Below are 15,058 nucleotides of genomic sequence, written 5' to 3' on the forward strand. Positions count from 1 at the left end.
AGGTACTTGGGATTGCTTAAAAACTGCTTCATAGATGAAAAAAGATTTTTTTAATTGGGTTTCTCCGCAGGGTATAAAAAGAGAATACATATATGTGTATTTCTATTGGATACTTGTATTCATTTTTCAAAATTTCCTAGAGATTCAGATCTCCCATATTGTTTCTTCTGCTCTGGTCTTTTTCATAATTTTTTCAGAGTCCAGATAGGGATATTAGTGATTCCCATCTTTTTTTGAAGGGGAGTCAAAAATAGGAAGCCCCGACGAATTTTAAGAAAAGAATTTGTCTGCTCGTCTGGGTTTGTTCCTGGTAAAGAAGCCACAAAGAGCCTACCGGTTTCAGTGGCACAGACAAGGTAAAGGCCACATTCATAAGGGCTGGGCGGACACTTAAAAGTTTCTGTGTCGACAGATGGGTAATTGGTCGGATAAAGCAAGGAGATCCCACCTAGTTAGAGGGGTCCCCACGAGGATCTGTATAGTTGGGAAGATTGGGTAATGCACTTCCCAATGGGGCATGAAGCATTTGTTATGCTCAGGAATCTACAATGCTTGAGTCGGAGATTCACAAAGGGTATGCTGGCCTGCGTGGAGCAACTCCACTGAGGCTGTGTCACACCTCACCTACAAAGTCCAGCAAGTCAACAGAAGGATGCTCCCAGCTCTATCATATTAATTTATTGAAGGTCTGGCGAGAAAAAAGCAACCCAGAGTTTCCTGTATTGTTCGAAAACAGATTCCGTTACCAACTCAAGTTAATGGGTTGACCATACCACCACATCTCCCCACTTCCAATAATAAGAAGCTGGCTGAATTGCTAGGAAGGTACTTGTACCTGTTCTCAATTAAGCCAGGTCTAATATGGGGGTGGTACATAGGATCCAATGCCACCTGGAAGACTTAGCCGTCTCAAACCTAATCAAAGCTCAAATGAAGCTACCTCAAAACAGCAAAGTAGGAGCTGCCCAAAAGATCACACTGCCAGTCACTAACAAGGATATTAAAGATTTCTGGGCCTCAGGAGATATTATCTGAGTTTTAGCCCCAGCTTCACCGAACAGCATCACCCATAATAAACTGACAAACTCCCATCCCAAACATGTACAATAGGATCACAGAGCTCAACTGGCTTTCGGAAGACTAAAAAAGCACCCTCTGTAAAAGCCTGCGTTTGGTCATGCCAGAATTCTCCAAGGAATTCCTGTTAAAGACAGATGCCTCCTCTGGGGATTGGAAGCAGTCATTTCACTAATCCACGATGGGGACGAGAGGATCTATGTGAAATAATCGAAGCGGAGAAGAACGCATCATTTTGTGAAGTGGAAAGCTTTGCATTACCAAAATATCGAATCCAGCTTTCCCCCTACTCGCGACCCCTGCTCCGTACTTACCTTTGCTTGTAACCACTTACCTTCTCTCCCATCCAATCCTCCTGGGGTGGTAGGCCCACCATGGTTTGTGCCAGAACCAGACCTACCCCAGAGGTGGGGTGTGGGAGTTGGGAGGGTGCCAGCCCTTCTTTCTATGCCTGATTGACATGAGTACCACTGACGATCATCCCATGCCGGTACTGCACCCATGCTGGACAGTTTTTCTCTTGTCCCATAGGGCTTCAAGTACCACCATGCTTAGTGGTGGAAGAGCCAGTAAGCAACATGTCTGAGAAAGAGACTGCAAGAAGAAGCTGGGACACTGAGCAACCCGCTCGGCAACAGATTGAAGAAAAGCCGCTAAGGGACATGACACAGAACACCCAAATAGGACCAACTTCCGTGTTAGCATGTACAGAGAGCGCTCCAGTAATTATAATGAGCCTGCTCACAAAGACAGTGTTGCCTCATAAGTTTGGTGGTATCTCGACAGTAAATCTGCCGAGATGCCACCAAATGGAATTACCGTTACTGCCACTTGGTCCGGTGGCATTACCTCTGGATTACAGGTGGCGGTGTCAGTCCCCATTGAATTGTAATTTCTGGGACTCGGGGGATATTATCCGAGTAATTCCGCTGGTGGTAATTCCGAAGAAATTTGGCGGATTTACATCCAGCTCATAGATGTAGGTGTATCCACCAACCTGATGTCAAACTCATAGTTGAGCAGTGCAGTAATGCACTGGAGAGAAAGCAGGAGAGAAAGAAAGGAAGAGAGAGACAGTGGGAGGAGTAGCAGGTAGAGTATAGCGGAGAGGTAAAGGCAGATCACGGCAAAGAGAATCAGGGTGTCAGAGTAAAAGACTAAGCGGGGTCTGAGTGTCTGTTAACACACCCATTCAAACCTTGTACTCCATATGATAACTTAGGTCGGCAACAATCTAGATTGTTCCCTGAGAGATAAGGCGTTTGCCTTTAGGCCATCACTACCAGTCAGACATATCTTTAGACACTAAGGTTTACCGAATGCTAGAGACCATCATGGGGGTTAAGGGAAGTCTGGGGTTGGGTCGGAATGGCCTGCACTAGACGAGAGAGGGAGGGACAGCCATTAGTGAGCCCCTTTTCAAATCTTCAAATGAAAACCCTTGAACCGTCTTCGAGAGTTGGTGTGTTCTCGAGGCCACCTGTGACATAAAGTGGAACATGCCTGTATAGGCATAAAATGATACAATCCAGAAGGAAGAGTATGCAAGCAAGCAAATTGTGTTTTTTACATGGCAAACGCAGGAGGACAACAGACCACCGAATGGGGCGAGGATTGTGGGCAGCAGTTGTCAACAGATCAATTAGTGTGTTGAATGGGAGGAATGATGTGGGTTAGGAGAGAGGTCTCCAATAGCACCAGGGGTTGATGGTTTGGGAGAAGAATTGATTGTGAGTTTGAAGATTAGTAGGTCAGATTTGCTTGGAGGTGGGGTCAAGAGGAGGTTGAGAGTTCCAGTGACGAGTCGACTTTGAAAGATACAGACATGATAGGTATTACAGAGGATTTTGTGTTGTGATTGAGACTAAAGAGTTCATTGGCTTGCAAAGTGATAAGCAATTCGTTTGGCTGCTACCTTTGTGGTTAGTTGCAAGGCACACATTTCAGTTTGATGCCTAGGAAGAGGAAATTATATTAAACCATTTTCAAGATTATGCTACTCCTTCTCATTTTCAAATGCCCTGGGGTGGTGGGGTGTTGGTTTGCTCATTAGCTATTAAGTTCTCAGATCTCTTAAGTGAGATGGCTGGTGAAAGCTTGATGGGTGAGGGAAGGATAAATAAGACACAATGATGCACGAGAAGTCTGGGCACATTTTGTGAACAGAGATTTTGCTGTGGCGCTTCATCTACTAGCCAATCACCAGAAATATATTTCATGTCATTGATATGCAACCAATGAAAGAACATTTAGAGAGACAGTTAGGCGTGTGGCCAGCAGCTGCGTGTCTTTGGTGCCCTTGAGCTGCAGGAAGCGCTGGATGCACTTATCTGCTGCTGCCAATGCAGTAAAGATTCACAGTGGATTCGACAGCTCAGTGCCTTTATTAATAACCAAACCTTCCATTGCTATATTTAAGAATTATTCAGCAGGTGTCACATAAAGTAACATTAGAGTACACATTTCTATAATGTAATAACATGCAAAATAATAACATCATTTGTCTCTCGTTTGAAGGGGCACTGTATGGAATTCCATTTCCTCCCATGAGAGAGATTTGAAGTATACTTTTCCATAACGTCATGTAGGGCTCTCAAAAAAGCTGTCCGAAGGTCCAATTGCTCAGATAGTGTTCAACTTACCCACACAGATAAGATGAACTACAGCCCAGAAATAGCCATCTGGATCAAACTGCAACAAAGAAAAACAATCCATTAAATATTGATTGATATAATACTGACTGCTCGCTAGACACCGTAGTCCATATAAAGTGGCTTATGCATCTGCCATTACACAACAAGAGATGCTACATGCAGATTGAGAATCGGTTCCTGCCAAAGACTTGACTACAAACAAAAAAACATTGGATGCAAAGGTTTTAATAGGAGAGATGCTAGCCGTAGTGTTCTATCCTCATCAACTACACGTGAGAAGTATTTGGGGTGAGAGTGTTGGTGGCGATAGTCTGTGTAAAGTACAGGAGGGTAATACTTTATGATCTGCTCTTCATGTGCTCATTATGCCTTTTTTTCTTTGTTTTCCCATCCCAGAGGAACACCAATCACCACCTGCAGGTCCTGCATAAGAAACGCATTTTTCCTGTAAAAAAAAGGGACTTCCATAAGCTGCTTGGACTTTGAGGAAGCTCTTGGGGACATGCGGATTGGTTCCCAGTGGTTCATGTGAGCATTTCGTGACATGATATGGAAACACCATTTATTTTTGCAACCAAAGTTTATTAAAGCTTTTAAACTAAAATATCATGTATGGAAGAATCATTTTAACACTGAAAATTACATAATACTTCACTTCCTGAATCGCATAACCAACGACCTTCATTCTGTCCTGCCCTCCCCCTAATCAGTTCACCTGTTAGGTAGGAGCATATCCATTGACCTTGCAGATTCAGCTATCTAACCACCCCGGTGCTGTTTTGGGGACAAAACAGTCCAGTGTAGAGTAGACAGCAGCTGCATATGTCAGGAATGGTCCCCATATCCAGGTGAACTGAGGCACTGCATACGTTTATCCAAAGCCAACATAGAACAGGGGCCCGATTCTGAGGTGCATTTAAAAATACGAAAGTGTTCCTCCATAAAGGAGGAACACTTTCTTTAAAAGCACCCTATTCTGTTTAAATGCTCATGTGGCAGTCGGGCATCAAAGCTACAACTTTGGCATGAGCCTGATTTACTTCTTGACAACAGCCTTAGCAACCATGTGAAATGCTGGGCTGGCACTGTAAGGTGTTTCTGCTCTCAGGAGCACAGCCTTAGCATGTCAATAAGAGGAGCTAAAATACTACATCAGTGAGCTGCTGTTAAACGGTGGTTCACACTTTTTCCTTGATAAAAATGGCCTTTCCGAGACTGCATCACCACTTTTCTAGTTCAATGAAAGCTTAAGAAAACTTTCTTAACCTAGAAAAGTGCCAGTCTTTTAGAAAATGCTCCCAGTACGACTGGTGCACGTGTTTCTATGTAAACGGTAGATTTATGCAGCTTTTGCTGCTGGGAAGCACATTTCCCCGCCAGTATTTCCACCCACCCCAGAATGGTGGTGCTGGAAAATGGAGAGGAGAAAGTTGGCTTTCAACACTATAGTTAGCATGAGCTCCGAATCAGGCCCCAGGTCCTACACAGCCATAACCGTTTTGATAGCGGTTCCCTTTTAGACCAAAGTTTTGGGATATACCATCAGGCAGCACCTAGTAGTTTTAAGAGCAGCCTAAAATTTGACAGGAGAGAATCCGCACTCTCCTGGCCAGGAACCCAACAGAAAAAAAGATGTGTTGCCAGTTATATTGTAATCAATAACATTGCTGATAGCAGAACGAATCTCCAACCTGAGAAGCCTTTGCCCCCGCAATTTCTGCAGCATGATATTATATGATAAGTTATTTATAAAGCACTTAATATGCAGAGGTTTCTAAGTGACCCGGGGATCGAACCTGTGTTGCTCCGCCTCGTCTTGCTTCCAAGGCGAGCATGTTGCCCCTGAGCTGTCTTAAGGGGATTCATTTTGTGTAGTAGGGTGGGGACCGTACATCCATACATTAGCTTGAGTATATCCTGTGTCTGTAACGAGGTCCGGGTTTTGGCTATTTTCCTTCAGATGTTCTCCCATCCTTCCTGCGGAATCTGAACTCCAAGGTCCTTTTGCCATGCCACCCTGTACTTCCCTCGGGTGTGTATTTCTTGGCCTTTAAATGATAGTGCTCCAACTAAAATCAATGATCACTGCATTGGTTTTCTGGTACCCTCCCACCCCCCTGCCAGCCCCGACGTATTTTGCTTTGTTAAGCTCAGCGTCTTAGTTGCATGTACCTAAATCTTTCCTGTTCCATAAGTCACAGTTACGATGTACAATCAATAAATGTTTTAATTTACTTGTTTTTAAATACGTCTCCCAACTTGATGCATCCCGTTGCTTCCCAATTTTTAAAGGCATAAGACCTCAGCCCAGGAGTTGAACTCTGGATTATCAAACAGTGGTGTGAATGTCGAGGGGAATGATTTGATGCCTACTTTCTTGTGTGCATAGTCCCATTCTGGCAAGGTTGTTTTTGAAATGGGATTGAGAGAATTACTTCCAGATCTATGGTTTGTAGCCAGCGATGGTATCTTTCATGACTTGTGTGAATATGCCTGCATCTACTCACTTAGGCTCGGAGGTGAGCAGCATTATAATATTCAGTCATATATGGACAAGCACATCCCGCTCTGTCTCTACGTTTCATCAGTCTTTTCGTATTAAACTGAGCCTTTCCGCCCTGTCAAATGCAAGAGAAAAATGAGTCTTGTCATTTCATTAGGTCTGACTCGGGTATTGGAATCGGAAGGGTCTGGAATAGGTACAGCATCCCCAGTAGGGCGTTCATTTTAAGGATAGCAATCCTTCCCATCCAAGATGTCATCATATTTCCCCATCTCTTTAAGGCTTGTCTGATTTGGCTGCATATCCTTGGGAAATTAGTTCTGTGGAGTTTCAGCAGGTCAGTGGTGATATGCATCCACAAGTATCTTAATGACCACCATGCCCATTTAAAGGGAACTAACCTTTCGACTCTGGGTTTCTTTTGTCATCAGATTGTCTTGTAGCATCTCCGATTTAATTAGCCTGGATTTCCCTTAAAAACTCTGCGAGGGAGGTTAACAGGTCTGTGGTAGTCAATAGAAAATCAGCTGCAAGTAGGCAGAGATTATGTTCCATCCGGCCTCATCTCATCCCCATCATCTTTGGATTTAGCCTTATACGCTCTGCAAAGGGATCCATTACCATTGCGAACAAAAGTAGGGAAAGTGGACGTCCCGGTTTAGTCTCTCTATATATTTGAAGCCGATTCTATAGCATTCTATTAACCCTCTCCCTTGCTCTAGTATTCCGATACATAGCCAATATCATCTCACCCCGTGTCGTAGGCTAAATCTCTTCAACACCCTTCCAAGAAGTTCCAACTCACCCTAGCCATAGACTTTTCCATATCAAGTGCAACAAAGACTATTTTATGTTTGAATCATTTAGCTTTATCAATTATATGAAAAATACTTATGGTATTGTCTGCTGCATTTCCTTTGGGTAGAATACATGATTGGTCTGGATACAACAAGGTCTGGTGAGGAGGCTCCATCCGATTTACCAAGACTCTTGTGTACATTCTAACATCAAAATATATTAGGGAAATGGTTCTATATGAAGAGCAGAGTGTTGAATTGGTTCCCATTTTAGGGATCACAACTATATGTGACTCTTCCATCGATGCATATCCCATCCCCATTTCCAATGCAGTTGCACAAGTTATTCAGATGCTCTTCCAGTTCAGGGCAGAATGTTTTAAAAAATATTGCGGTACAGCCGTCAGGCCCATTGCCCCTATTCATTCGAGGTGATTGTATGGCTGTGAGGACTTCCTCCTGTGTTTTCGATTTCTTCAATGCATCGCTTTGCTCTGCTGTAAGCTTTGGAAAGGTGGCCTCTTTCAAATATGTTTCTTGCATGCTAGCATTATATTAGCCATTTTTGTATAATGATGCATAGAAATACTGAAACACCTCTCGCTTTTCTTTTTCCCTGACCTACTAGATGGCCCTTTTTTACAGAACTTGAGTTTAAGCCCAGTTTCACTCGATTTGTAACTGTTTAGCAAGAAGGGAGCCATTCCAAGCGCCCTGTTAAAAAAATCAATTTTGGATCCGAGTGGCGTGTTCACTGCGTTTCGGGTGATGAGTTGGTTTAGCTGACTCCCAACCATTCCTAACCTCTTCTGTATTACTCAGGACATTTCTTTCTTATGCTGCTCCTTTACAATTGCTACCTGACTCCTCAGCTTAGTCTCCACCAGATCGCATTGTCTCTGTGCCTTCACCAAGTGCTTTATAAGCGAATTACTTCCTTGAAAGAGTCCCATGTGTTTCCTCTTCGTGTAGCCTGTGGTGGGGCGGAAGGAGGAATCAGACACATAGTGGACAGTCAAATGTTCTTTTATTGAAATAATAAGGTAAAAAGGCCCCTCATCCTATCACTATACTCATCCTATCACCATTACTCACAAATGCCTCTCACTGCAAGCCCCCCTACCTATCTGAAAGAATCACCCACATCTCTTCATCCAGACCCGTCAGATCCCACCTCACTAACCAAATCTATGTCCCCTCTTTCAAAAGGACCAAAGCAGGAGGCTCTAGCTTTCAACACCTAGCACTGAAGAACTGGAACGCCCTCCCCGCTGCACTCAGAAATGAAAAATCATACACCTTGTTCCGTAAAAAGCTGAAAACTAAGTTGGTCAATTAATCCTCACCTACCTGTAACCTGACCTCTCTTGCAATCCTGTTATGCTGTTCCCCTGTAACCAACTGAACATGCATCTATTCTTGATTGTCTGCACTGTTACCATTCTTAAGTATGTCTGTACCAAGGAAGTATTCTGTAACAGCGCCACGATGTCCCAGGGCCGCTGCATGCTATATACATTTAAATAAATAAATAAGGGGATTCTATAGCTAACTAAATTAAACTAAAGGTGCTCGTCTGTCGTCATGAAGTACAAAATCCATATGCCCTCAGTCCAAACCTAAATCTACCCGACCATACTACTAACAGTAACAACTAAAAGTTGCCAAAAGGTGGTTTCTTTTCTGGTTGTCTCCCCTTGGCCCTTTGTCTTCAGGCTTTCTCTGAGGGTTTTCTTGTTATACACCAATCTTCAATAAGCAAATGTCTCTCTTTTAGAAAATCTGTTCCTTATGGTAACTTCTTCTGATACTTTTCTCAGGTTTTATTCATGGGCTCTTGTAGTTCCTCCTAAATGTTCAAAGATCTTGTCTTCCTGGCAATATGGCACTTATCAATGGTCTCTGAGACACCTCGATTTTATTTTATGTTGTTCCCTTGTTTTATTCAGGTTAAAAGTTCCCCAATCTTGGTGTCTTTTAAATCCACTCTTTCTCTCCTTGCTTGTTCACTCTGTTTTTTCAGCTCATAACACTTGACAGTTTCCCATTAAGTGGTATCCCCCTCTTCAATAATTAACTCTCGTGGAATTATCGCTTGTGGCCTTCTCTCTCTTGCCCAGGATATTGGTTTCCATTTTCTTAATGATTCGCAATAATCCTTAGTCTTCAGGTTTTCGAATAGTCCCTCAGATATCAAGTTATACTGGTTCAATGTTCCTTTATTACCCATATCGCAGTCATAGTCCCTTCTCTTGAATGCGTCTTGCTCTGGCAGCCTCCCGCATCTGCAGTTCACCCCTGTACCTTTGTTTGATGTTGGGACTTTGTGAGGCTAAGCGCTCGCTCAGCTACTTTAGTGAGCTTTCTCGCTTCTTCCATTCGGCTTCACACGCTTACCGGTCTCTGCATCTCTGCAGTTGTCCGCATTTAGCATATGACAGAGGATGGGAGCTATTGACACTCCCTGTCGTCCAGGTTTCGGCGTTGTTAGACGGGTGCCTGGCCCACCACAGTGCTTCTGTGGTCACGCCAACAAGTCGGACGGTTCCTCAAACTCTGTCCTGATAACGGCTTTGCTGGGACTCCGGCGACTGTGCTTGGCATTCTCCACTTCTCGTAGTTGCACGGGTCCCACAGTTCAACTCTGCTCTACCTCTCCACAGCGTTTTCATGCCAGGGGATTTCCCCTGCGCACCGTTCTCTCTACTCCTCACTGGTCTACACATCCTACTTTCATACGAGTTTCTTCTTAAAGGGATATTTCCTTATCCTTTAGACTGCACGTTGGAGTCAACCCTGCCTATAGCCAAACACAAGGAGAACACAATGTTTCTGATGGAAGGCAGCCCCATATATACAGATAAGGTGTGCTGCATACTGAGTTCCCATTGGGAATAGGACTCCTTGTCCCTCAAGGGGGAGTCACTCCCAGTGAAGTCCCACTTGCCAAGACCTCTAGGAAGGGTCTTGTGGAACAGGCTCACCTCCTGAGCCTTTAAGGGGGTGTCTCCCCCTTGAGGAGAACGGACGAATGCACCCGATGCGTCACAATCCCCAGAAGCATTTTCTCTAAAGTAGGCTACAACTGTACCTTTAATAGCTTTCCTATGTCGTGGGTCTCTCAGGAGATAGTTCTCTATCCTTCAGGTCTTGCCTTCTTGAAGCCCTCTATCTGCATAACTATCCATACTGGAGTGTGGTTTGAACAGACTATTTTTCTCATCAAGTCCACCGAGACAAAACCGATATAAATGTGCAAGTATGTTAGGTGTACATGGGGGTTCTATGTCCCTTTGCGGACTGAGTTTTTTCAGTGCACATTTTACCAAATAATGTACATAGAAAAACGAATTGAATTAATTTTTTTATATATGTATATTTGGGGGGTCCACCCCCAAGATCCCCCTTCCCTATATGTATATCACTACCCCAAACCTCTCTGACCCCTTTTATCCCCTAAAGTTATGGGTATTAAGCGCGTTATAAGTTGAGTTTTTTCAATGTCCATTATTCGGTAAAATTTACATCGAAAAAACTAGTGGGGATGAAACAACACAATACCGTATATGGGAGCAAAGGAAAATCTCTTTTGTCGGTGTGTGTCAGTTTCCAACCGTCCATTAGCCCTAAATATTTAAACGTTGCCCTACTTGAGACATATTTGCACCCATACTTTCATAAATCCTTTTCCCCGTCCAGTCAATTTCTGGGTTTAGTACTATATTTATGTCACCCTCCTCAAGTTGTTGCAACACCTTTAAGCATTTCTTACAAATGGCTCTTGTATTTGGTTAGGGACATACAGGACCAAGAGAGTAAACTTTTTATTTCCAAAAGTATAAGAGACTTTACGCGCTAAGACAACGGTATTGAATGTACCCTCGACCTGATGCAGTAGACATGAGCCTGCAGACACCACTGGACATAGAAGAAATATAAGTAAAATCTGACAGGTGTGAAGTGACGTCATGAAGACAAGAAGATACATGGGTGCACTAAACCTGATGTATGGATATCCATAGAATAAAGATGTGACTAAAGTGATGAAGTAAACATATATGTGAATATGAACAAAACCATATACACTTAGTAATAAGAGATTCAATAGATTTATAAACAAAGAAACGCAAGGTAGATAAGACAATGAAGAAGTTTGTTAAAGAAGTAAATATAATGCGAGTAAAGCAGCCATGTTGAGAAAATGGACGTCAGCATCGTATATTTTGTCTCGGGAGCATAGTTCAGGGGCAACATCCTCGCCTTGGAAGCAAGACAACACGGAGCAACACAGGTTTGATCCCCATAAAGTTATGGGTATTAAGCGCGTTATAAATAACCAATTAAATAAAAAATAAATAAATAAAAAGTACACAAGAAGCCTCAAGAAGGGAAACCAAGGTTGCAGAGCAGACAGGCGCTGGAAAACAGATTTGTGCAAGAACAAAGGTTATTTGCTTGGCTCAGGATTAAGGATGCCACAGCAAGAAGCAACTGCAAGGCACGAAGGTAGTTGAAGAGGATAATCCATGTACATAAGACATATTTCTCTAAGATTAAGTAAAGGAGTGAATTACTGTGAGTGCAAAGTATTGAACAATCAAAGATGCAGAAAGCACATGCAAGACAGAGCAGCCAAGTCTCCAGAGGCCGAGGAGAGTAATAACCCCCAATATGAATGAATCAAATAGCACTAAATAGAATAGAATGGACAAAATCATGGTCTCCTCACATGTGGTACAAGACCAGAAGACAAGGCCTATTCATAAAGCTCCAGACGAGGATAGCAATGTACCTTCACTCCCTTTAAAGTTCTGAGGAAGAGAACAGTCAGCAAGGTCAACTGCAAATAAGAAGCCTTGGATTAGGGCCTAACTGATGAGTGATGGTAGGCTAATTAGCTAAGGAGGACAGTTGTCTGACGTTGTTCCCTTGCACTTGGGTTTTGTTGCTTACGTGCTGCTAACGAGCTGAATGTTCAAGTTTCGAAGAGAGTGCCAACCAATCATGAGGGGCTATTTAATGGTGGACCATACATTGTTGCAGAAGCCTATCTGCTGCTGTTGTTTAGCTATTATCAGTATATTTTACTTAGTTAGAGGATGTTCAAGGCGTGCTTACCAGATAAGGGGCCGCCAATGACGATACTAATACTTCTACAAACTATAGGTTTAGACGTTCCCTTAACACATTCCCTCCGCCTGGTAGGTTTTTGCAGTTTTCCACTTAGGATGACAACATAGCTGATGTATGTTGAGGTATAAAACCTTTTGCGTAGTTGAAATACGTTGAGAGTGTGTTAGCTACAATCTGTTTGTTCGCCAGGTTTCCCTACTTTATTGAACTGATAATAAAGTAGTAGTTTGCCATATTCTTTAAGTCTATCTGGTTATTTGGGACTGAGATCATTTATTTTGGTAATCCCATTCGGCACTTGGAACGCTCCAGGTGCTACTGCACAACATCCTGGTGAGCATTCTTATGATTTGTGATTTATGATAAAGGAACACGTTCAGACAACATGCCACCCTACCTGTCTCCTGGTACTGATCTACCACACTACCTAGAGGCCAAAGGAACAAAATAAAACCTCCAATCTGGGTCTCACAGCAGACACTCCATGGAGACAGCATTTTCCCACCTCTCTAACTTCTTCATTATTGATCACTACTGCCATTTGTCATCTAGCCTCATTTGTCTTTGTCTCTCTGACAAATTTGACAATTGATCATCACTCTCTCCTCTTACATTTCAGGGGACTGCTCCCACCCGATGGTCTCCTACATGGTTGATCACTCCTTTCCTATTAACTAGAATATTGGGACCTCCTCCATTGGCAGTAGTCTATCAAGGGTCAGTCATTCATCCCCTCCTGTTCACACTCTACTGTTCCTCCCTCAGCAAACTCGGGTCCTCCATGATACTCAAATCTTCATCTCCTTCCCTTCCTTATCCCCTGAGCTGTCCTCTTGCATGACACACTATTTGTCACATATCACTGGATGGTGCTGTACGGCTTGATGCTCGACTCCTCTAAAACTGGAGCTATTTTTCTACTGGCCTTAGATGCCATACTCCTTATCCCTTCTCATATACCCTTTTCCCTTGACCTGCTTACTCCATCCTCACAGGTTTGAAATCTCTGACAATGACCTGAAATCTAAACACTTTATCAACTCCGCTGTTAAGGCTAGGGGCTTTACCTCCTGACCAAACACAAAATCCATACCTGTATCAGCTTTCACTATACTAAAGCAATCATTGCCACCCTGGTCCAGAGCAAGCTGAATTACTGCTACAGCCTCCTCATGGGACTCAACCTCTCCTCTACTGCTCTCAACAAGATATTGTAATTTGCTGCACATACCCACTGCAACCTGCAACAATCCTTGCCCACCTCTGGCACCACCATCGCATGGGGATGCTATCCATACAAAATCACTCACTAATCAAACTGCTTCTTGTGTTTAAATCCACCCATGAGCTTGCATCACCCCAAAACAGACTCAATCTATCTCACGATTCTCACCTCCACGCACTCTGTGTTCCCAACCCCCTGTGTACCTTATGAAGTCTCCTTTTTTTTCTTCTTTTTTCAAACCGTTTATACATTTTCTGCAGACAATACACATCTTTAATACCAGCCATTGCAAATTTGCTGAACCAATTCCCCCACCCCTCTAACCCTCCCCTTTGCCTGGCAGCTACCCCTACCCAACCTAGTGGACATCTTGGACCGACTCAATAAGCAGATTAAAACAAATCTAGTAATTTCAGATATTGCGGACACCATTGGGCTCAAGTATCTGCCCCCAGTCTGAAGCAAAACGGACCAAGTTAATGTTCATTGAGTACCGTGCCCACTCCAGGGTCACAAAGTCCCAGATTTTCCTTAGCTGGTCTTTTATTGTGGAGATGTCTGGACCGTTCCAACGCTGCGCAATTGAAAGCATTGCCTCCAGGGTAAGCACTGTTCTGGTCTTCCTCTGTCCCCTGCGCTCTCCCTCCCGGGACCCCATTCCCTGTCCCAATAACACCTACTCCGGGGAAGGCCCCCCACCCTACTGCCCCAAAGATACCCTCCTGGGCCTTCCGCACCTCCCCACAGAACGGCTCAATCTTGGGGCATTTCCATCATATGTGGGACCAGGAGCCCTCTCCTCCGCACCCCCTCCAACACGCTTTTGAGGCTTCTGGATATATCCTGTGAATACGGGCCAGTATGTAATGCTACCGGAAGATCAGTTTGTACCAACATTCCTCTAGATTAGCTGACTTAACTGTCCTGGGGATCATTGCCCACAGCTTTTCCCAGTGCCTCCTGTCCAGCTCCCTCCCAATCGTCTTTTCCCACTGCCCCATATAGGGCCATGTTGCTTGGGGAGTGGATGCTGCTATGACTTTATATAGCCCCAAGATGAGACCCTTTCCCCCATCACGTGTCGTTATGTATTTCTGAAATTGGGTGAATGGGCGCGTTGTCATCTGCCTTATCTCTAGGTTGGAGACCCAATGCCTCAGTTGGAAGTAGCATAGTCTTTCTGCTTCCCCTACCACAAAACTTTCTTTACAATCTTTAAAAGCGTGTACTATCGGCCCCTGGAACATGTCACAGATCACTTGGCATCCCCCCTCTCATCAAGACGTAAAAGCCCCCGATTCCATCCATGGGGAAAAATCTGGATTATTGTACAGGAGTGTGAACGAGGACGGGAAAGTTGTAATCCCATGCTTTTTAACTAAATTGTCCCAAGCATCTGCCACCAGCTTTGTTATGGTGCTGAGGGGAAGGTGTCTAGGCCTGTGCGAGCGCGGAATCCACAGAACCTCACAGAGATCACTTTTTGCCACTGCCCTATCCATTGCTATCCATAATTTCTCCTCATTACCCGAGAGCCACTCGCTAATAATACGGATCTGAGATGCCTCGTAGTGCTGCTGAAAGTTAGGTAGAGCCATTCCCCCCCCTCGTTCCTGGGAGATGTAAAGAGCTCCTGATTGAGTCATAGCCGCTTGCCGTCCCAGATTAA

The 15,058-nt window shown here is 43.9% G+C and overlaps 1 protein-coding gene across 3 annotated transcripts in view; it reads right to left on the reverse strand.

Annotated features, from left to right (window-relative positions):
- TMEM241 (transmembrane protein 241) overlaps window positions 1–15,058 on the reverse strand; it is a 1,254,706-nt gene that overhangs the window by 497,420 nt on the left and 742,228 nt on the right. For all 3 annotated transcript variants that reach the window (XM_069620899.1, XM_069620898.1, XM_069620897.1), the window contains one exon: window positions 3,720–3,768. In XM_069620899.1, the coding sequence (XP_069477000.1) occupies window positions 3,720–3,768 (49 nt within the window). The remainder of the gene's footprint in view (window positions 1–3,719; window positions 3,769–15,058) is intronic.

This window comes from Ambystoma mexicanum, chromosome 5q, assembly GCF_040938575.1.
Source record: "Ambystoma mexicanum isolate Mex_15411 chromosome 5q, UKY_AmexF1_1, whole genome shotgun sequence".
NCBI classification, from domain to species: Eukaryota; Metazoa; Chordata; class Amphibia; order Caudata; family Ambystomatidae; genus Ambystoma; species Ambystoma mexicanum.